General features: G+C 46.3%; 2 protein-coding genes across 2 annotated transcripts in view; one reads left to right on the forward strand and one right to left on the reverse strand.

Moving 5' to 3' along the window:
• The window catches only part of ST3GAL6 (ST3 beta-galactoside alpha-2,3-sialyltransferase 6), a 77,448-nt gene extending 69,354 nt beyond the window's left edge, over positions 1-8,094 (reverse strand). The window contains exons 1-3 of the mRNA XM_082304209.1: positions 8,022-8,094; positions 6,644-6,735; positions 5,368-5,445 (exon numbers count right to left, since the gene is read on the reverse strand). The gene's annotated coding sequence lies outside the window, so the exon portion shown is untranslated. The remainder of the gene's footprint in view (positions 1-5,367; positions 5,446-6,643; positions 6,736-8,021) is intronic.
• Positions 8,095-10,597: 2,503 nt separating this feature from the next.
• On the forward strand, positions 10,598-20,011 carry CPOX (coproporphyrinogen oxidase; the record flags this gene model as incomplete). Its single annotated transcript, XM_082305104.1, has 7 exons — positions 10,598-11,036; positions 11,146-11,289; positions 11,991-12,101; positions 13,074-13,215; positions 15,560-15,778; positions 17,455-17,559; positions 19,502-20,011. 7 exons carry the CDS (start codon positions 10,598-10,600, stop codon positions 19,587-19,589), a joined length of 1,248 nt encoding a protein of 415 aa, XP_082161230.1. The 3' UTR covers positions 19,590-20,011.
• Between the last annotated feature and the right edge of the window lie 1,552 nt (positions 20,012-21,563).

The following is a 21,563-nucleotide window of genomic DNA, read 5'->3' on the forward strand; positions in this document are numbered from 1 at the left end:
CTCTGCAGACCCTGGAAAAGCAGTCATGTGGGACACAGAGCAGGAAGAGAGAGAAAGAAGGAAAATGTGTCAAAGTCAACATGTCTGATGTAAGATGAAAATTTTCCAATATCAACTCAATAAACAAACAGTTTATAATTTGTCCTTTTCTCTAGTGGAGAGCTTAGACCCATGAAAGCACCCTAGTATAACAATTTCATCAGAAATGGCTGAAGATTCACTCTCTAAAGACAAATGGGACTTTCACCTTGACAAATAAAGCAAGTACTGAGTTGCATGTAATTCTTAAAGGAGGCTTGACATACATACAACAAGACCTTACAGTTCTCCAACGCTCTCTCCTTAGAACACTTTGTATAGTCGAGAATTTATTTTACAAAGGTGTAAGTACCTTCTTATGGTAAATTCAACAAAACCATCAATCTTTGAACTCTGGCCTTGGTTGTAGCAGAGTGAATCTGAAGCAACCCCACTGTGTTCTGCGAGTTCCTTCCGACACACAGACAAAACAGAAGTCAGGCTCTGGAGCTCAGGTCCCAGTCTGAGCTGGAAATGAGACAGATAAGTACTTCCAGCTCCATAAAAAAAAAAAGCTCGATATACTGACAAGATAGTCACCTTCACTTACTTCCTTGAATTGTCATCAGGTGCCGAACAGTGCATATTTTAGTACTGGGAACTAATTGGAATGGATTGCTGTAAGACACTTATGAGAAGTTGCCCTTTTAATTTGTTTTTTCAAAGTAATCATCCATATTGATGCGCCATTTTGCTCCTGCAGAAGCATAGAGCAGGGGCACTGCTTTTACTGTGAACATTCTTTTTTCTGTTTCTGGCAAGCATCCTAGATTTTGTAATTTAATATTGCTGCCAAAAGCACTGGAAACATTTGAGATGATCCTCATGGGATTAAGGACAAACTGTGGATTACATTCTTGGCATTGGACTACACTGGAAGCCTGCATTTTTCTTGCTGTTCCTGAATATTTGTGAGCTAACCAAATAAGACCACAGCAGAATTAAGAGTAACTTGACGTTATTTTACTTTTTCTTCTCAAACCATCCCAGGATCTAATGCACTCCTGTTCTTAGTCTAGGGAATGTGTTTAGGTCAAGCAGATGTGTTTATGCTCATTAACCCTGCATGTTAACAAAGTGAGAACAGGTTGTGGTGTGGCTGAGGACATGACTTTTACTTTTTTTCCTGCACACTAGAAAAGGTGTGTTCAGCCATGAATCCTGCTCCTGTTTCACTGATGTAGGGGGTCAGTAACATAAGGACAGCCACAGTGAATCAGACCAAATCTATAAAAAGCCAGGCTCCTTCCTCTGACAGTGGGTAGCTTGCGAAAGAGTACAAAAAACAGGGCAAGATTGACTCTTCCTCTAATATACCCTAGTGAGATCTGGTAATTTGCTGTTCAGTGACAGCCAGAGGCTGGTTTTCTATCTGTGCATTTAAAAGCCTCTCTATGATTTTCTTCAGTTCCTTTTTTGAGCCCATTTATACTCCTAGTCGCCATAACATCCTGCACCCATCAGTCTCATAGTTTATTTCTACTGTGCTATGTAGAAAGAACTTGTCTTTGCTTGATTTAAGCCTGCTGCCCGGTAATTTCAATAGGCATTCTGACTTCTTGTCCTATGATAGAATAACCCCCTGCCTAACCACCCACAGACCGTATGTTGAGTATCAGGTCATCAGCAGTAGAACCATTTTCACCACTATCTGTCCCGCCACTCCCTGGTGGGGCAGGGGCTGGACAGAAGTACAGAAGGAGATATAGAGACAAAACAAAGAACATAAAAGTTTTATCTTTTGCTGGCACTATACCCACAAATTTCAGGGAAGGCTTTCAGAAAAAAAAAAAAAAATACATTGAATGTCAACAGTTTCTGAACTTACTAAATAATAACCAAAGCCCTCAGAGATCTAGTAGGTCTCCCTTGCAGAATAAGCCCAGGATTTTGTACTTTAAACAAAGAAACTGCTCAAGCTAATGAATGACAGCTGTTAGAGTTCACCTCCCAGTACTTCCAGGAAGGGCTGGAAAACATGCTAGCTCAGACATTTTTCAAGATCCAAAGACCTCAGCACTGAAAAAGTTAATGAAATATATCAAACTGCTTGAATGCAAGCCATAACATGTTATCTGAGTTTATGGAGAGCTTGTCAAAAAAATTATACAAGAAAGTGTCCAGCAAAACTTAAAACATATTAAAACAAATTACTTAAACTGTTCAGCATTTTTATATGTCTTTTACAAAAGTGCAACTGAAACAACTGAGCTACAGATAGCACATCCAAAACAATGACTTCAAATCAGCAAGAAACCAGTCAGTTTAAAAATTATAAGAACTTAAGAACCTTGCCTATTTCCTATATTGTAAGATTATTCTTCAAAAAAGGTGTGTGTTCTCTAAAACGCTCATGCTTTCACGAAGCCCCCAGTCATCCAGTATATAGTATCACTGTAATCCTGTGACAAAACTGCCCTGAAAAATGTAACAGGAATGAGCCAATATGCTTTTAGAGCAGTATCCTCCACAATTCTACAGACTAATATAGTGTATTAACACTGATATCTGTTCTTGAATTATCTAGAGAAATGCTACAGCAGTATTAAAAACAACTCACTTTCCTGTTACACTGGATGGTTCAAATAACGCTCCACAAGTTTACCAACTTGACGCATAGTTCTAGGGTAGGTTAATATTGTACGTCTAATATCCCTTGCTTTACTTCTTATAGCTAAATATAAAATGACAAAGAAATGAATCACAATGATGGAGGAGGGTCACACTGATACCAAGGTGAGACAACGGAACAACTATTCAGCTAGTGCATTGTGCCTGCATCCTGTTGTGGGAGAGGAAAATTTGAAGGAGTTTTCCCACAAGTAAAAGTGGAAAACAGCTTTCTTGTGAAAAGCAGACTCGGACAACAACCCTAAGGACTCGTGTTTCCACAAGAAACAGGGCACTTGGGGAAAACCAGTGATGAGCATGTGATAGTCTAACCAGGGACTTTCAAGGCGGTTTTGAAGAGCGAAGGAGGGAAGGCATCATAACAGGTTTCTGGGGTTTATTACACTGAAAAAGAATGAAACTGAAGAAGTAGCCAGAAGGGGAAGATAATGCAGTGCTGAGATCCAGTATTGTTTGGGGCACTCTGTTGCATTTAAAAGCCAAAAAGACAATGAAATCCCACAGAACTCATGACAAGGCATGCTCTGGCAAGATGATCAAGTTATATAAATAGACAAAAAAGGAAGTCTGACACTGAGGTGGTGCAGCTGCCCTACAACGTCCTACACCTTATCAGCATTTTTGAGATCTCTGGTAAGGAGTCATACAGAGGAAGTTCTTGGCAGACACTAGTACCAGTGAGAGACTGATTCTGTGGCTTTCAATATGCTGGCCTGCTCCTCAAATCCATTTTAGTTCTTGCAAGCCACACCATACCCAACATGGATCCCCTGGAGTAGTTCAGTCCACTTTGGAAAATTAACTTTCAAAAAACATTAGTAGTTTCTAAACTAACTGTCACAAACTGCCCCCAGAAGCTTCTGTTCTCTGCCCTTGCTGTCCACTCTCCCTCAAAGTACATCACCTCCATTCATCTGTAAGGGGGCTCCTTCACTTCTCCACTCCAGCCCAGTCCCCAGAGTCCCTGCTCAGAGACTTGCCTCTGCAGTCCCCAGCCTCATCTCCAGTGTGATTATTTCTGCTTTGGTGACATTGCCTCATCCACAGAACTAAACCAATGTGAGATGAAAGCTTAAGAAACTCTGGCAACACAGGAAGTGAAAGTTGTGATTCAACAGATGGTGACTCCTCTTAGGCAAGACTAAAATCAGAGTGCTGCCAAGACAGTTATTGACTGGTCATTTAAGGTGCTCTTTTTCAAACCAGACACAAGAACAGGCAGTGACAAAATGTTGTTCTTTGTTTCTCAGAGTTTTGAGAAAAGAAAAAATTGCTCAAGACAGTGGGTTAATTTAGAAATCCACTAACCTGTTGATGGAGGTCTGCAGTGTTTCACTTAAGAAACACATGCATTTCATGGGTAAGCAATGTGTTCCTGACACATACTTTGCACATGGTGACGGCGGTCACTATAGAAGGAGGTAGTGGGCTAGGATTCTCCACTCTGGTGGAGAGACACCTTTGGGAGGCCTGATGGCATGGATAGGAACAACTCTTCACTGTCTCTTCAGATATTCAAGAACCAGGAGCCATCAATGAAGCTAACAGAAGCTGGGTTCTAGACAATCGCTACAGACCACAGAGCTCCTTGCTGGAGGATTTTCTAGTTGCAGAAAATTCTGAAGGGAGACTGAACGAGCATTTTGAAGAGAGATCTACTGACACTCACTAACTAGATAAACCACACCAGGTTCACGAAATCCCTAAAGGGAAAACACTCATAGGCTAGGAGAGCATCCAGAAGTATCATGCCTCATTCTCCTGCTTCTAACAGCCTACTAACAGCCCTCACTGACACTCAGGGTCATGCATGTGGGGTGCTGATTGCACCAAAAAGTGCCTTTGGATCATTGATAATTATACGTGTTTTGAAAACAGAAGAAATACTGATGAATAACCTTACAATCCAACCAGGTTTCTATGCCGAGGTAACAGACCTCATTCTACTCCACCCTGTTCTGCATTTCATACCCACCCTGCAGGAGAAGAATGACTATATTAGACTTAACCGATGGAGAAAATGAGGTCTGATTGTTAGATCTGGTCATTGAATAATGGCCATTGCAAAACCTGTAGGTATAACTTCTATGAACTAACAGCATGAGGAAAGAGTATCTCTTACTTGACAGTAATTAATGTAATAAGCAGGCCTTATCATTAGTTTTCTGAAGACAATGCAGGAAAACCAGTTTATCTTCTTTTTCATAAAGCTCCTGCCTGACTTTATCCCTGCAGTAGAGTGTAAGGGTAAGATTAAGATGGTGCATTAATCCTACGGTTCCACCAGATGGTAAAGGTAAAGCAACCCCCCAGCGCCAGGTTAAAAATGCCACAGCCAGGAACCATCATGAGTCCCAAAGCGCCAGCTTCTAAATGACCACAACACCCCCCTTGTGTACTGTCTCTTGATTCCTGCACTGGTCATCGTCCTTGTCAGCAAGGGTGAGCATAGCACCTTTTTCCATGGAATCTGCTTTCCCATCCTAAAGCTCTCTGTTGATTCTCCACATATGCGTCACAACCCTCCCTGCCACTAGTCTTCCTACTAATGCTGTCTTGGGCAGTGGCACTGATGCAGCTGCTACTTCCCTAAGATTTCTATTTCTATAACTGCAACTATTAAAAAAGCCTGCTGAATACTATATGATGTTCACTTACCTGTGCCTTGCAGAAGTCTGATCAGCAAGTGCAGATTGTGAGATTCTCCGATTTAAAAATCTTGAAAACCGCACCAAGCTGTACAAAACAAATGTGAACAATTACAAAGTTACTGGTGTGAATATCATTTAGTCCAGTTGATTAAAGATGAACTAGAACCTAATGACATAGCTTTCATCCTGCCACCATGCCTTATACCAGGAAAGGTTATGGACACACAAGATACTAAGATAGCACTTGCAGCTCTTTTAACCCAAGTTGCTGCGGTTACCACAGCCACAGCGAAAAATTTAGCATCTCTCTTGGAAGAGTGGGACAGATCTTATTTTACACCATGATAAAATGCATAGTGCTTTCTGATACCCTTAGAATCAAGGCTTCTTGATGGGCATTACTGAACTTAAGGGAGCATAAGCTCATGATTTTAGATCTACAACTTCGAAGTTCAGTTCTGTAGTTATACAGAAGCATTTCAAAGACTATAAATCTCTGGAGCTCTGTAGAGCTGCCCAGAGAGTAGAGCAGTTTCAACCACGCTATCACAGTGTATGTCTGTTACTCAGAAATAGCTGCAGACACAAGCCTCTTAAGACTTGTGAGCTAACTCAGCTGGTCCTTTAGCTTAACCATAAACAACGTACCGATTATTCCACGGAAGACGCGAGGGTGTGTATTTTGGCTTCTGGATGGACTTTCATAACAGCAAACATTACATTTAGTCTGTATAAACAGCTACAGTGGTTGCAAGAAAAAAAATTATTATGACACTAGGGCAGGGGAGTAGTGTGTTCGACCTGGATCTCGGTACGAGAAGAGAAACAGGGAATCCACTTCAACAGATCACTTCTGCTCATTCTTCCCCTTTCCTTGGAAGCCTGGGAGAGAGGTCAGGCTTTGGCTTTTTAGCCTTGATGAAGCCACATATGCAATAGCTATGGTTTTGGAAAATTCCTGATGTTTGATGATGATGGTGTTACGTAACAGCAAATCTAAAGGCAGAGCTGAAGGAAGGGTGCAGAGGAAGCAGGAAAACAACGGACAGACCTCTCATCGCAGGGAAGATCGTAGCACCTGACCTGGAATACTAGTACATTTCCAGAGGAGGGTGCATGCAGCACATTTTGGGGCCTGATTGTTAGTGCAAGCCTCTCCAGGGGACTCACTCTCTTTGGGCAATACTACAGATCACTTTCTCTTCTCTTTTATTAACTTTGTAAAGATGATCAAGCATTAGAGGAAGAAAGGCTTTTCTAAGGCATTTCATAACTTCTCTTACCTTCCAAGAGGTAGCCTGAAGCAATTTCAGCACAGCAGCTTCTTGTTCTGTAGTTACCCTTTTCCTCCTTCATAGACCCAGGAGAATCAATCCTGCATAAAAAAAAAAAAAAAAAAAAAAAAGAAAAGAAAAAAGGGGGATTCCTAAGAACCTGCCGTCTAGACAAATTACTGAGATGACAGATATAGAAGGAAAGGTTTTCATCTTTCTCTTACAACTTCCACATCACTTACTGCTTCAGCTCAGTCCCCAAAGCTTTTACTTCTCTCTGACACATACCGAAATACTAACTTAATTCAACTTATACTCTCATGCAAAACCTGTGAGCCGACCTCTGTTAAACAAGAGTACTTGTCCAGCTTTGCAAGCCCTCAGCATCACTTTGAAGTCACAATCGAGGCTTTGTGTGACAGAGTAAACTGGATGAGATTAACTCTTTTAACTTTAGAAGTAATAGAAATGCCAACTACGATGGGGAATTTTTCTGTTCTCAATGAATCTTTTTCTTCCAATTTTCTGATAAGCCACTGCATTAATTCCGTGCTCAAAAAAAAAGTATCAAACAGCCTCAAAGTATTGTGCCTGTCTCACTCTGAATCAGACCTGATCATGCTTCACTACCTTATGTTCTTTTGTAAATACCCTCTTTGTGCATAAATTCTCATAAAAAAAGAAAAACAAGGTAGACAGCACCTAAATACAGGCAGCAGAGAAGCTTCAGAGCTCTTTTCAAAGTAGAGGTAAAACAACAACAAAAAAGTCAGCAATATTATTTTCTTCATTGGAGGTCATCTTACATAAAACTGTAGATAAGAGTCCAGTTCTTCAAATCTTCTTCTTGAAATCACTGTAGCCCTACAACCTTCTCTAGAATCACACTCGTTTGCATCAGTAGAGGTTTTGGCTACAGAGCAAATCTAAATGGCTTCACTCTGATTGAAAACAAAACCCACCACAAGACCCTCACCTCCCCCTCACAAAACACATACAGGTATGAAAATGGATGACCCACTAAGTCATACAATATTCAAAGTCATCTCATCATGTAAATTTTCAGTCATATTTCAAAAATTGACATGGAGATTTCAAAGGGAAGTCAAGACCTTGGAATTTCACCTAGCCCAATAGAAAAGGGTAAGATACATTTCCTCAGATTAAATTCTTGTTCAAGCAGACGCAAGAACCAGTTCCAGGTTTTCCTTTTAGTCCTGATTAAGCTCTGAATGCCTTTTTCTTCTTCTTTTTATATTTCCCAAGAAACAGAAGAGCACAGAAATTCAACAGCACACACACAAGCTGAAAGCCCCCACCCTTCATACCAACACTATGCACTGAAAAAACAGATCAAATTGTAAGCTGTCATTTTCTTGCCTCTTACCACTGTTGAGTTGTTGAGCATCTCACACACATCAGTACATGCTCCTATTCTCAGTACTGTAGAGAGAGGGAAGCTGAAATAATGTGGAGAACACATTCACTAGTTCAAACACTGAAAAGGAAGCTTGAGCTACTCTCTACAATGCTATTTTTACTGGCCACCACAATTTGCTGTACATATATAAGCAGGGCTACGAAAAATCTCTCCTGTGCAAGGTGCCATTTTTGATGCCCTGTCTGCTAATTGCACCTTCCCCACTTTCCCACAAAGGGAAAGCATATGGCATTTGGCTGAAGTTTCAACCTTAAACTGCTGTTGGAGAGGAAGCCCTTGCAAGGAGTTAACGTGAGAGGATTCAGCACAGAAACAGTAGGAGTGTTTTAGAGTGTAGCCTAACCACGCTTCAGTGTCCACACTTCGGCCGAGAAATCCTAGTCTGTAAAGCAGTCGTACTTCTAAGATTCAGCACAAAGAGCAAGACGCTGACCTGACAATGTGGTTGCAGCAAAGGAAATTCTCACTAGATATGAGAACAAATTCTTCCTGGTGGGGGTGGTGGCGCGCTGGGGCAGGAGCCCAGGCACGATGGGGGACAGACAAGGAAGGCCCTGCGCAACCTCATCCAGCCTGGGAATGGTGAACCCCTGGGGTTGCACTAGAGACCTCCAGAGGTCCCGTCCAGCTGAATTACCAGATGTTATCAATCAGAGTTTGCACTTAACCTAATGCAGAAAAAAAAATCATTAAGTGCTCATCAGCACGAATGCATTTTACATGTCTTTTGGCCTCGGCATTTATGTATTTTTTCCATCATAGTAGTGGCTAAGAAACCCACTCAAATAGCAGAGCTTTACTACAGTAAGTAGCATAGAAGTGCACAATGCACACTGGTTATCACGAAAATGTTTAGGTAAACCCCGTGGATGCAATTCGAGAAGAAACGGAGTTATCACAGCCAGCTCTGGATAAAGAACTGTTCAAAGAGCTGCTTAGTGCAGCCAAATTAAGCAGACTTACCACAGCCCCTAAGACGGTAGTGCCCTTCTCCCTCAGCCACAGATCTCTCCTGCAAATAATGACACACCCCCTCCCTCACTCCTGTCACCAGGGGCTCAGGTCTCCTGGCTCATCAGGGATGCTGTCCTCCAGCTGATGGCAGAAGAGGGCCCAGCTCGGAGTTCTCCTTCCCTTCTTACTTGCAGAGCTTCAGCAGCTTCACAGCATCCTCTGCTGCCAAAGAGCAGAATCAGATCAGAAATGAGGAAATGGACTAAGCCTTCGAGTGAACGTTATCGCTTTATGCAGACCTCCCTCCCCTCAAATTACCCTACAATGAAAAGAGACAGATAATAAAGCCCTGATCCATGTTAGGCACAAATCTCCTTGCCTTCCACAGAACCACCCTTGAAACTGATCTTGTCTCGGGTACTACCGTTACAAAAGAGTTCTGAAATACCAGAAGCTCACTGTTTCCAAGGAACAGTCCCATACCAGGGTACAAACCTTGCAGGGCTGTGCTTTTGAGGTAGCTGTTATTTTTCTCAGCCTAACCCTCATGTGGGTCCTCAATCAATGACAGGTTTCATAAATGTCATTACATATTAGAAAATAATAATATGCTTATTTAAAAAAATAACATTAGTAAATCAGCTGTTTTATTTGAAAGAAAGCTCTCATAGCTCGGTTCAGCACAGTACCATCATCAATGGCTGCATTGTCACTTATGTGTTTGCTCACGGAAAATTGTCATTTTATTTGTTCGCTAAAGTCTTTTGTCACTGTGCAAGTTAGTTTGTCGTACTGTCCTGTTGCTGACACAGCCGATGTTGAGGCAGCTGAGAAAATAGAAAATCATTTTAATGGATCTGGTGCCAACATCAGCACCAAGAAAATCAAACTTGGAACTGTAAGTTGGTGCTATGCACTACCTTTCAACATCTGGCTCTACGTAACCCTTCTCCCTATTACTCTGAATTCTTATTTTATTAGGAAAAAAAAAAAACAGTGGTTCAGCTTCAGAAAGAACAAAGAAGGCATACGCCTGAGCCCTCTCAAATCCATGGGAAATATTCCCATTGCACTGAACTGGCAGTACCACAAACCGGTTAGATTCTAAAAAATCATTACTGCGAGTATAAAACCAGCGATTCCATACACAGGTGAGCGACGCCACTCGGTTCATAGGATAGCTCAAGAAAAACACATCTTTACTCCTACTCCAGCCATGCCTGGCCCTGTACAAGCCTTTACTCACATGACTCCGCAGTCTCAAGCGGCTGCATTGACGAAACCGGATTATTTGACCCTAGGACGCAGAAATGTTTTATGGGCGCAAGAACACCGCCCCCCCGTCCCCCCCCCAGCGCCGCACCGACACGAGGCGGCGCCAACCCAGCCCCGGGGCGCCTACGGCCCTACACCGCTGCGCAGCACCGCGCAGGCAGAACTCCGGCGTACCGACACAGCCGTGCCTCCCTGCCTCTAAACACGTATTTATACACCGCGCCGAGCGGCCCGGCCCGGCCCCGGCCCGGCCCCCGCCCCGCCCCGCCGGCGGCGAGGCGCTGGTGCCCAGCATGGCGGCGGCCGCGCAGCTGCTCCGCGGAGCCGCCCGCGCCGCCCGCGGCCCTCCCGCCCTGGCTCTGGCCGCCGCGGCGGGCCGCCGGGCGCTGGGCTCCGCGCCGCCGGGGGGGACGGCGGGCCGGGGCGGGCGGCGGGCCGCGCTGGCGGCGGCGGGGGCGCTGGGCGGGCTGGGGCTGGGGCTGTGGCGGTGGCAGCGGGCCGCGATGGCGGCGTCCGAGGAGGAGGGTGAGGAGGAGCGGGAGGAGGAGGAGCTGCGGCGGCGGTTCATGGCGCCGCCGGTGAGCGGGCTGCGGGAGCTGCGGCGGCGGCGGCGGGAGCTGCGGAGCCGCATGGAGCTGCTCATCATGGAGACGCAGGCGGAGGTGTGCCGCGCCCTGGCCGCGCTGGACCCCGGCGCCGCCTTCGCCGTCGACACCTGGGAGAGGAAGGAAGGTACGGGGGGGCGGCGGGGGGCAGCGGGGCCCGGTCAGCCCGGGCCCGGTCAGCCCGGGGCGGCGGCCCCGGCCCCGGCCCCGGCGCGGGGTGACCCTGGCGTTGGCAGGCGGAGGCGGCATCAGCTGCGTGCTGCAGGACGGCGAGGTCTTCGAGAAGGCGGGGGTGAACGTGTCCGTCGTCTCCGGGCTCCTGTCCGAGGAGGCAGCGCGGCAGATGCGGAGCAGGGGCAAGTCCCTGAAGGCCAAGGACGGTGAGGAGTCCGGCGGGGAGGTGGGGTGGGGGACCGGGGCGCGCTCACCCCTGCGGGTACTCGGGCAGCGGAGTCTGGACTTTGAGCAAGGCGTGAGGAAGGCCGGACTGGTCAGCGCTCAGGGAAGATTTCATTTGTGTCATGCTGGTTTCCAACCGGTAAGCCTGGCAGGTGGACTTCCACATCCCTAAAAAAACGAGGTATCCGGGTGCCTCTCCCCGTGTCTCGGTGCTTTAAGCAGTGCACTGTAGGCACGGGTTGTTTCTCAGTAACGACGCCGTAGCTCAACGGTGAAACAGCGCAGGAGTTACGTACCAAAGAGGTGGAGGGAGGGAACGAAAAAGACCTGAAGGTGACAGAGGATTCCACCCCCGTTCGTGTAGCAAAGGGTCATTCTGGGTCTGGGGGTGGCGGGAAGCCTTCGCAGTGCCTTATGTTGTAGGCGATCTTCATCTGATGGGTGCTCTGACGTATCGTTGCATTTTAGGACAAATACCAAAAAAAGCATTTAGTTAAGTGCACCCACATGGGTGGATGAGAAGTAAATTGCACGTTGGTTAATAATTATAGTGACCCAACATGAGAAGTTGTCGTGGAACAGTAGCTTGGAACCTAAGGAAAAATAGTGATGTTCCTTAAATGGTAATAAATGAAGTTATTTGAAAAACTGAAGTTTTTTGCCTGTGCATCTTTTTGTCTAGGGAAGCTGCCTTTTTGCGCCATGGGTGTCAGCTCTGTTATCCATCCAAAGAACCCTCATGTTCCGACCATGCACTTCAACTACAGATATTTTGAAATTGAAGAAGCCGACGGTAAGAATTTTAATCTAACGAAGCAGGTATGAAATGCATGACTCTGCATGAAGGCAGCGTGAGCGCACGGCGGGGGGAAGAGGTTAAGAACCGGCCCAGTTTTGTTCCCAGCTGTGCCACGAGTCTGTTGTGTAGCACTGGATCTCTTAACCTCTGGGCCTTGATTTGTCCATTTGTAAAGAGTGTGGTGTGTGCGTTTGGTACAGTACAGGTGTTTGCAGTTTACTTTTTGCAGCGTACACCAGGGGTTTCAGACTTAAGTTGAAGTGCAGGAGGTTATAAATAAGTGTAAAACATATTCAAAGAAACAAGTCTAGAATTTAGTAGAAGAAAGGTCTGTGAAGGACTGGTGAGCGTTCTGGTCAGGGTGTACCTTTGTCTGAGAAGCTGGGAGGACGTACTGTCTGAAACATCGCTCTCTGCGTGCACTGTGCCTTTTTTCCCCCCGAGTTTCTGCAACTTGCCGCTGTGAGAAGCGGGGCTCTGGGCTAGGTGGTCTAACACCGAGAGTCCGGCTGTACCTTGTGGCAGCGTACGGACTGTCAGAAGCTCAAAGAGAGTTTCCTTTCAGTTATTTTGCCGGAGCATTATGGATCATTTCTAGGCAATTACCTCCCTGGATTTAATAAGGATGTTTCCTTTCTTTGGCATGCAGCAAAATGTTTCTGGATTCTTGAATAGGAGTTGCCAGCCCATCTTGTGAAATTGATCTCCTGTAGCCAGGGTCAGCGGTCCAAAATACTGAACAAATGGTTTTCACTGCTTTGGAATTTGTTTCATGTTTTCCTGAAGTTACTGGTCATCGCGCTACCTCGAACACAAATTCTTCACGATTGATGTTTAGGAACACCACTGAATAATGATTTTGTTTTGTATTGTAGAAGTAGTGGTTAGTTCTTGGTGAATCACTAGCAACCTATTTCTGTTTGGAAGTTTAAAAGAAAAACGTTGCTCCTTGCCTCTCTCCTCTAGGAACTAAACAGTGGTGGTTCGGTGGTGGGACTGACCTCACTCCAACTTACCTGAATGAAGAGGACGCCATTCATTTTCACAAGACTCTGAAAGAAGCCTGTGACAAGCATGATCTGAAGCTGTATCCCAAATACAAGAAGTGGTATGTGGGGAGAGATGCGCTTGGGTTCCTTCTGTGGGAGCAGGAGGCGGCACTGGATATTGCCAGTTAAGTGTACCCTAGGAACAGTACTGCTGCCTTTTGAAAAGTATCAGATGAAAATCAGCAAACGTGCACTGGGACAAAATGTCGTCTAAAACAATCTCTTATTGACAGAGGCCTGAGTTTTTCAGATCAGAGGGCTGACAGCTAGGATCGTAAGTCTATAGCCTGAATAAAAACCAAGCTGGCTCTAGAAGGTTTTGTAAGCCACAGACTTCGCTAGGCAACTTAAAAATTCCTTTTCACCTCTGGTGTTAAACTAGGACAAGATTTTTTGCCCCATGGACTTGCACTAATTCTGCTTACAGTGGTAAATGTGCATGACTTTAGTGTGAGCTCTTGGGCCAGCGCTGCAGTTCTGAAAATCCCATTCCAGTTTTTCTGCCTTCAGTCTGACCTTCATTACCCGTTTTTTTGGTTTTTGGTTGGGTATTTTTTTGCCAGGTAGGTAAAGGAGCTTGTCCTTAATGTAGAAGCTTCATAGTTTTGATGGAGCTGTACTTCTTTTCCAGTGACGCATTCACTGAGAGTTGAACAGCATGTTCTCTAAAGATGCAAATTTTGAATGTTCTTCTTGAGCTGAGAGATACAGGTGATGGGATCCTTCACTGCTCAGTGGGGCTTGCTGCTCTGTGTCTGATAATCCTATCTGCTACAAGCTGTGGTGTCCAGGAAGGAGGGGTTACCCTTTTGTCAGCTACCAGGTCTTGTCTTGAGGACAGGAGATAAAGTGGGTGTTGTAGCTTGGTTGTGAACCCCTTAGTAGAGAAGCATACCTTATAACCTTAAGACTATAGTCTTGTTCTCTGAGGAATTTTTGCATGGTAGTTCAGAGTGTGTGCCTTAATGGCCAGGTTGTTTGCAGCATAGGTAGGCTAGTGATGGCAGCTGCAGGGGGTCGGAGAGAAGGAGGCCTGTTCTTTGTCTGAGGGCAGCTCAGGGGAGGACTAATTGTACATCATGGACAAAGGCAGTTTTCTCAGTCCCAGCATGAGTGTTTGCTGTAAGCAGCAGCTGTGTAGGGGCATGCGGTTCTCACTGCCGGAGCAGTATCAATCTCCTCTGAGCTTCTACTAATTAGTATTGCCCCTTTTCCCACCTTTCTCAAACATAAAAGCTCTTCTTATGTTTACCACGCTGTCTTCCTGATCTAGCTTTAAGGCTTTTTTCAGGCTTGCTCTCTTTTTGCATTTCTGACTCGCCCTTTTCTCCTAACTCTTCCTGCTGCTATTAAAAAAAAAAAAGCTGATCATCCCAGTGAATAAAAAAATAGCATAGGTTATCTGTTATATCTCCACGTCTCTCTTGCTATGGCGATGCCATTTATATTGTTTGAGAACAGCAACTGTGGGTGGATACACGCATGGAAAACTAGTCCTAAAGGAAGGCAGGGTTTCCTTGCTCTTGATGGTTTCTGCTTCCTACTTCCCTTCCATATCTCCCCCGCGTGAAGACTTGCAGAGCATGGCTGCCCAAGCGAGCAACTATACACAAGATAGGGTGTGGATACAATGAATCAGCTAATTTATAGTAATTGCACACCTACATACTCCCAGTCAATACAAAAGAGATTAATTGCCTCCCTATTGTAGGATAAGCTGCGCTTATTCCTTCATAAACTTGAACATGAGCCATGAAAAGCCACTGCTAGAATGACTCCGTCTTCCAAGTTTAACTATTAAAAAGCCTTTTTCCAGGGGAGGCTGACTCACTTTTGATTTTTTCCTTAAGTAATGCTGGCTTGCTTATCTGGTCTTGAGTTTATAGATTCTCTTAGTTTTGATGCAGAAAAGCAATTCTTTCACTGGAATGGCAAGAAGAATAAAGAAATTGTCTTCCGAGTTTATTTTGAGTTCATCTGAAAGCTGCACAAATAATTGGGGATCTATATGTAATTCTGGGAATGAAATCTAGAAAAAGCTCTTAGGGTGAAGTTTTGAAATTAGGTGTCCCTTCTCCTTGTAAGTAGAGGATATGGATTGGATCACTCCACGTGGAAGCATCTGCCATGGTGTTTGAGTGTTACGTGTGCGGTGATATATAGCTTTGCAGAGACCGTTTAATCAGAGCTTTTACTGTAAGCGAACGCAGGAGTGCTCTCCGGACGGTGCTGTACCATCCTGGTTCTCAGCAGCCAGTGAAACAGTGCGTACCCAGCACGGCAGACGCTGACTTTTCATCAGTACTTTGCTAGCGCCATCCTGTGCCACGTAACTGTTGGGAGTTCCGTTCGTTTCTTTGACTGTTGTGGACCATATTAATAATTTTCCGCTACCTCTTCTAGGTGTGATGACTACTTCTATATCAAGCACCGTGGTGAGCGAAGAGGGATTGGAGGCATATTCTTTGACGACGTGGACTCTCCCTCCAAGGAGGAAGTATTCCAGTTTGTGAAGAGTTGTGCCAAAGCTGTTGTGCCTTGTTACATTCCCATTGTGAAAAGGCACTGCCATGACTCCTTCACACCAGAGGAAAAGCTATGGCAGCAGCTTCGGAGAGGACGGTGAGTACTGAAGGAGCAAAAGAATACATGGGAGGTGGATTACGCTGGCGAGACAAAAAAAAGAGCTAATTCTTCATGGTTGCAGGGTTTATGTCTTGTTGTGGTGTGGGCTAAGTTTGCATAAGTGCTTTAAAGCTCGCCAGAGAATTTCAGCATCTTTGTATACAGAACTATTTTTGAAATCCAATGCCAGATTGCCGGGGAGGGTGTAAAAAAGGTACTAGCACACCCTCGTCTGTATCCCCCGCTCTCCCCTGTTGCAGCACAAGCAACCCATACAAAATGCCACAGTCTCTCTGCAACTCCTTCAAAAACCAAGAGAAGCTGCTGCTTTGTAACAGGCAAAGGTGCGCGTGGTGTCCTGAATCCCGCCTTCTCCTGCAGCCCAGTGATGCGGGATACAGAACTGCCCCGTGACATGAGGAGCATAACAGTGGAAGAGTCATGCTTCCTAGTCAGTAATGAAGCTAAACCCCAGAAAGTCATGACATAACTGTACCCAAGAGTACTGTCAGCTTCTTACATACATACTTATTCTCTCTGATCTTGGCATTGAAATGAGGACACGGTGAACTCTTTGTAAAGGAATAAAGATACAGAGGGGTTTTGTTTTTCTGGCATGGTCCAAAGGCACAGCAACTTAAAAGACTTTTGAGGATGCTTATTAACGTGAACAACTGTTAATGCTGCAAAAGCTTAAGTACATCTGTAGATACAGCTGTACTCCTTTATTTATGTCCAGTGATTGTGTAAGCATATGGAGAAATGAGAAGACGTGTGCTTTGTGCAGAACTGGGGAGTCTTTAGTTTCTGCTCTTCTGCAGAGAAATCTGTGAGAGTGGCATAGAGAAGGCCTAAGCGTTCAAGTTTAGATCACTGGCCTGCAGCAATTATTCAAATAAGCACATGTGCTTAATTTGGTGAGGCTGTTCTGGGAGTGCTGGCCTTTCAGGATCCTGCTAAGGTTATAAGGGGGAATAGCTTCTTTAGGTTGCAGCCAGGACCGGCTCATGAGGCCTGCTTATTTCCCTGGATCTGTTTGCAGGTTCCTGGACTAGGCTAAGCTCTCTGTTTCTGCACATAGATAAGTGCTCCTCCCTTCCTGTACCTCTGTTAAGTACTAATACCTCAGCACCGGTTACTAAGATTACCTCACTGCTCTGTTCCTGTGCTGGGGGCAGAAGACTGACTCTTCTGGCACTTACAACTCCCAGCCAGCACTCTGAAGCTGTGTGACTTCTGCTGCTTTTCAACTCTCCCCAGGAAACAGAAAATCTTGTTCTGACCTTGCTGTTTATGTGTCTTTCAGCATGGAGGACTGCACGGTAGAGTTTTTCCTGTGGTCATTGCCGGTTCCTTTAAGGCTCCTCTTATGTCTGACACCACCAGCTTAACCAAGCTAAACTTGGTGTCAAGCTTGCCAGCAGGGTTGAGGCCTAGGAGAAGTAAGCTAGTATAGCACCATGCAGAATGCTCTCCTTGAGTAGTTTGTCTGCTCTCATCTGTTACTTCCTAGGCTTTGTGGAGTGGCAAGGTCACGCTTGCATTCCTATGCCGAGGATGCTAGAGAACAGTTGGCCCCAAACCAGGGTTCCTTCTGACACCTTCTTGAAGAAGGCACGAGCAACTTCTGATAATAAACTTGTTTTTCTGTTGCATCTCTTTGCTCCCCATAGGTACGTGGAGTTCAACTTGGTTTATGACAGAGGTACAAAGTTTGGCCTCCTGACACCAGGATCACGAATTGAAAGCATTCTTATGTCTCTGCCACTGACTGCAAGGTAAGGACATAGATAGGCGGAGTTGCAGGTAGGCACTGTTCTTATTAAAATACTTCGTAGGATTAAATCAAAGCTCTGTCCTGGTGTCCAGTCTCTTTAACAGTGGTTAGTTCACGCTTGATACAAGTGGCCAAATACATGCAGATGCTTCTCTGGTCTGCTACACTGGCACAGTTGCCAGTAATAATAAAAATATGTAGAACGTAGCCTAGATATTTTCTGACAAAAAAAGCGTTGTATTTTTTGTGCTTAGCACTTGATGGATCTCCCCTGCTCGCTCCATGGGTTTTTGTTTAGTAGCCGTTTGAAACCATGTGAGCTTATGGCAGTCCTGACAAGCCTGTGGTAAGGAGGTTCCACAGTTTAACTGTGTGGTGTGTGAAGAAGTGCCTCTTTGCTTTCTACTCGCACCTGATGACTTTATTTGACTTTTCAGTGAGTAACCAGATTTTATTCCTGTTCCTGTTCAGGCTTATGGTTTCTTCATTGTCTGTTTTCCGGGCTGACAAGTGCCCCTCTTTTTAGTCTTTGTACAGTAGCTGTTCCATACCTTTGATCACATTTGCCACTTTTCTCTAGGCTTAAGTTTTCTATGCCCTTTCTGAACTGGGGATAAGGAACAGACAACATAAGCTATTTGTGTGCAGCAAAGATGCAGGTGTGCTGCTGACTCATACAGTGGCATAATGATGGTTTAGTTCATTATTCCTTTCATAAACCTAATATGCTGTTTGCTGGCTTTGCTGCTAAGCATTGAGCTGGCCTTTTCATGTTTCATTGTTATGATGCCAAGATCGTTTCTGGGCAATAAAAGTTAACTCAGTCTCTCAACGTGTATGTAACTTTTTTCTGTGTGCATCACTTTTTAGCTCAGTCAACAGTGAATTTCACCTCCCGTTTTATTGCTCAGTTGCTTGGCTCGATAGGAACTCTTTTCAACTGCCTTTTTAGGTTTTAACCAATCTTGCTTAACCTTGCAATATCAGCAAACTGTCATTTACTGTTCATACCCCTTTTTACATCGCTTTTAGATATGCTGAGTAGCACAGGCCCTATCCTGAATTTTGTAAGACTCCATTAGTGATCTCCCTCTGTTAGGACAACTGACCTTTGCCTGCGGCCCCTTAACCACGAAGGCAGTCCTGGTCATACCATATAGCTTCCTCCCACTGCCAACACTAGATGTGTCCCTCACCCGGTGGTGTAGCACAGTCCTACCTTTTGATTTCATCACTGGGATGATCTGGTTTTGCTTGTTTTCATCAACATAAATAGCTCACTTAACAGCATGAATGGGTCCTTTCTAGGAGAAAAAAAATGGAAAAAGGTTGTACCCATTCCTTTGTGACTGCGGACACTTTTCTTCCTCTGTCATGCCTCTTAATTGCCTTTCCAATAAAAAGTGGTCTCTCCTCAGCTTTGTTTTTAAAACTCAGATTCAGCAAGGACTTGTAGTGCTTCCAGTCCAGCTTCTGGAAAAATTCGCTCTGGGCAGCTGAAAATATTGCATCAGGATCAAATGATAAAATTTGAAGCTGGTGATTTCCCTTAGGACTTGTGTCCTCACTCTCTTTTGTTTGGGTTCTTTTTTGGCTCATCTTCCTCGTGACACTAGTGTGTCACAAGAGACTGCTAAAAGATCTTTGCAAATAAACCTGCATGGATTGTGGGGTAGGGGGCATTGCTCTTTCTTTGTTCTTCCAGCCTTTCCAGAAGTTGGGAAGAAGATCGAGCTAACATTTCTGCTGTCCCTTCTAGTGTTGTTATTTGTTTTTACTGAACTTAATGATTCGTAGCCATATCTGCGTACTTGATGCGACAGTATCAACTGTGTGTGTAGTTTTGCATCCTCAGAAAAGGCAACTCAAGTCCCAGCACAGCCTGGTGTGGGTGAGGTGACAGCCAGCTGGGCACTCTGAGTGAGTTTCCCCCCTCCCTGCAGGTGGGAGTACATGCACACGCCTCCAGAGAGCTCGAAAGAAGCAGAAATCTTGGAGGTTCTGCGCAATCCCAAAGACTGGGTGCACTGACATGGATCGTGAACAAGATGGATTGCTTACCCTGAGCCATGATGAAAGAACGGGAACGCCTGCAAACAACCTCATTCAACTGCTGTGGCATGGCGTTTTAGTATAGCTATTTATACTTGTACCTGGTGCCTTAATAATGTTGTAGACTTGTTATAACTTGCAAATACGTGAACTCATTCTTTAAGCTTGATCAGCTAATGTTATCATCCCCTGTTGATGTTGCCCGGTGAAGGACTGGTGATACCCTCACAGGACTACTGTGCATGCTTAAGAACTTCCCCAAATGATTTGTTTGACTGCAAAATGGTAAACTACTGTGAAGTGTTCTCCCAGTGCAATGAAAGCATTACCTGTGCCTAAATAGCACTGCTTACTCCTAGAAAATGTTGGGATGTTTTAGAAATATTTTTTTAAAGAATAAAGGGAATATTTGATATGATTTTAAACCTCAAAGTCTGCTTTCACAAAGTTGTGAAAAAGGTGGTACTTAACTATTTTTGAGGCTATCTATGTTGACTTGAGAAGGGGAGAGTGTCTTAAAATGTGCTGTGGTAGCATGACTTGACTCATCAGTAACCGGGAGGTTCTGGGTTGGGGTCCCAGTCATCCCTGATGAGAGCGGAAGGCTGGCTGTCCATTTTGAGGAGAAAATCTTTCAGCACTGCACATCTTAGCTGTGATCAAGACAAGATAGCAACCTCCTTTGCCAGGAAGGTTGGGGACAGATCAGGAAGCTGTAGGGTGTTGCCCTGACCTCCTCCCAATAGCACTTCCTACTGCTCCCAGCCCCGGACTCATTGTCCCTTTTCCCCAGGTCCTCGTAGAGGACCCGGTGGGGAAAAGCGAGGTGGGGGGGTGGGGTCCCGTTCCCCCACGCCCCGGGGGCCGCTTGAGGAAAAGGTAACACAATCTCCCCGTCGGGGAATCGAACCCCGGTCTCCCGCGTGACAGGCGGGGATACTTACCACTATACTAACGAGGAGTGGAGTGATAACGTGTGGGCTTCCCGCCAGGACGTGGTGCGACGTCACCTCTGGCGGGTTACCGGCCCGTGGGGGGCAGCTGCCTCGGCACCCGTGCCGCCGTGAGAGGCGCCTGGCCGGGCCGGCTCACGCTCGCTGCCCTCCGCTCAGCGAGGTCAAGCTTCCCCTTGGGCTACCGTGTCGTTTCTGCGTGACACTTCCTCCTCAGAAAGAAGGAAAAAACCAGAACATTCAGTAAAAACTTCCGAGGAACAAAACGAAGTGGCCCGTACGGGGATCGAACCCGCGACCTTGGCGTTATTAGCACCACGCTCTAACCAACTGAGCTAACCGGCCTGCGTCTGACCGCCTGCGCGTGCCCGCAGCTCACGCGCTCGCGGGGACACGCGGCGGCTGCAGCCGTTACGGCGGCCGCTCTCCTCACAGACCGCCCCGGCGGGGCCCCTCGCGGGGGACCAGAACTGCGAAAACGGAGACTCAAAACTTGCTGTTTGCTGTGCGCCCCCCTCTCCCGGTCCGCGGTGACCGGCGGCGCGCAGCGGCTCGGCAGGGCCGTGCACGGATACGCGCCTCCGCGGCGGGGGGGGGGGGGGGGGCGGGGGAAGCCCCGCCGAAACGACCCGCCGCTCCGGAGCTGTTGCCGATCGCCTGCCTCCCTCCCGCCCACGCCGCGGACGGGGCTCCGGCGGGAGGAAAAGAGGAGAGCTCGCCGGGGGTAAAAGGCAGCGCCTCCTCCCCGTCGGGGAATCGAACCCCGGTCTCCCGCGTGACAGGCGGGGATACTCACCACTATACTAACGAGGAGCGGGGTGCGGGCAGCTCCCCCCCCGCCGAGCGCCAAGAGCCGCCGGCGGAACCCCCGCCCGCCCCCGGTGCGGCCGCGCTGCGAGCGGAGCGGTGCCGCAAGGCCCCGGTACAGGGTACGGGGTACGCCGGGGTGTGCGGGGTCCCCCCGCCAACCCCACCGCCCCGACCCGGCCGGGGAGCGGGC

Source organism: Platalea leucorodia (genome assembly GCF_965183815.1).
Source record: "Platalea leucorodia genome assembly, chromosome: 2".
In the NCBI taxonomy this organism is placed as follows: Eukaryota; Metazoa; Chordata; class Aves; order Pelecaniformes; family Threskiornithidae; genus Platalea; species Platalea leucorodia.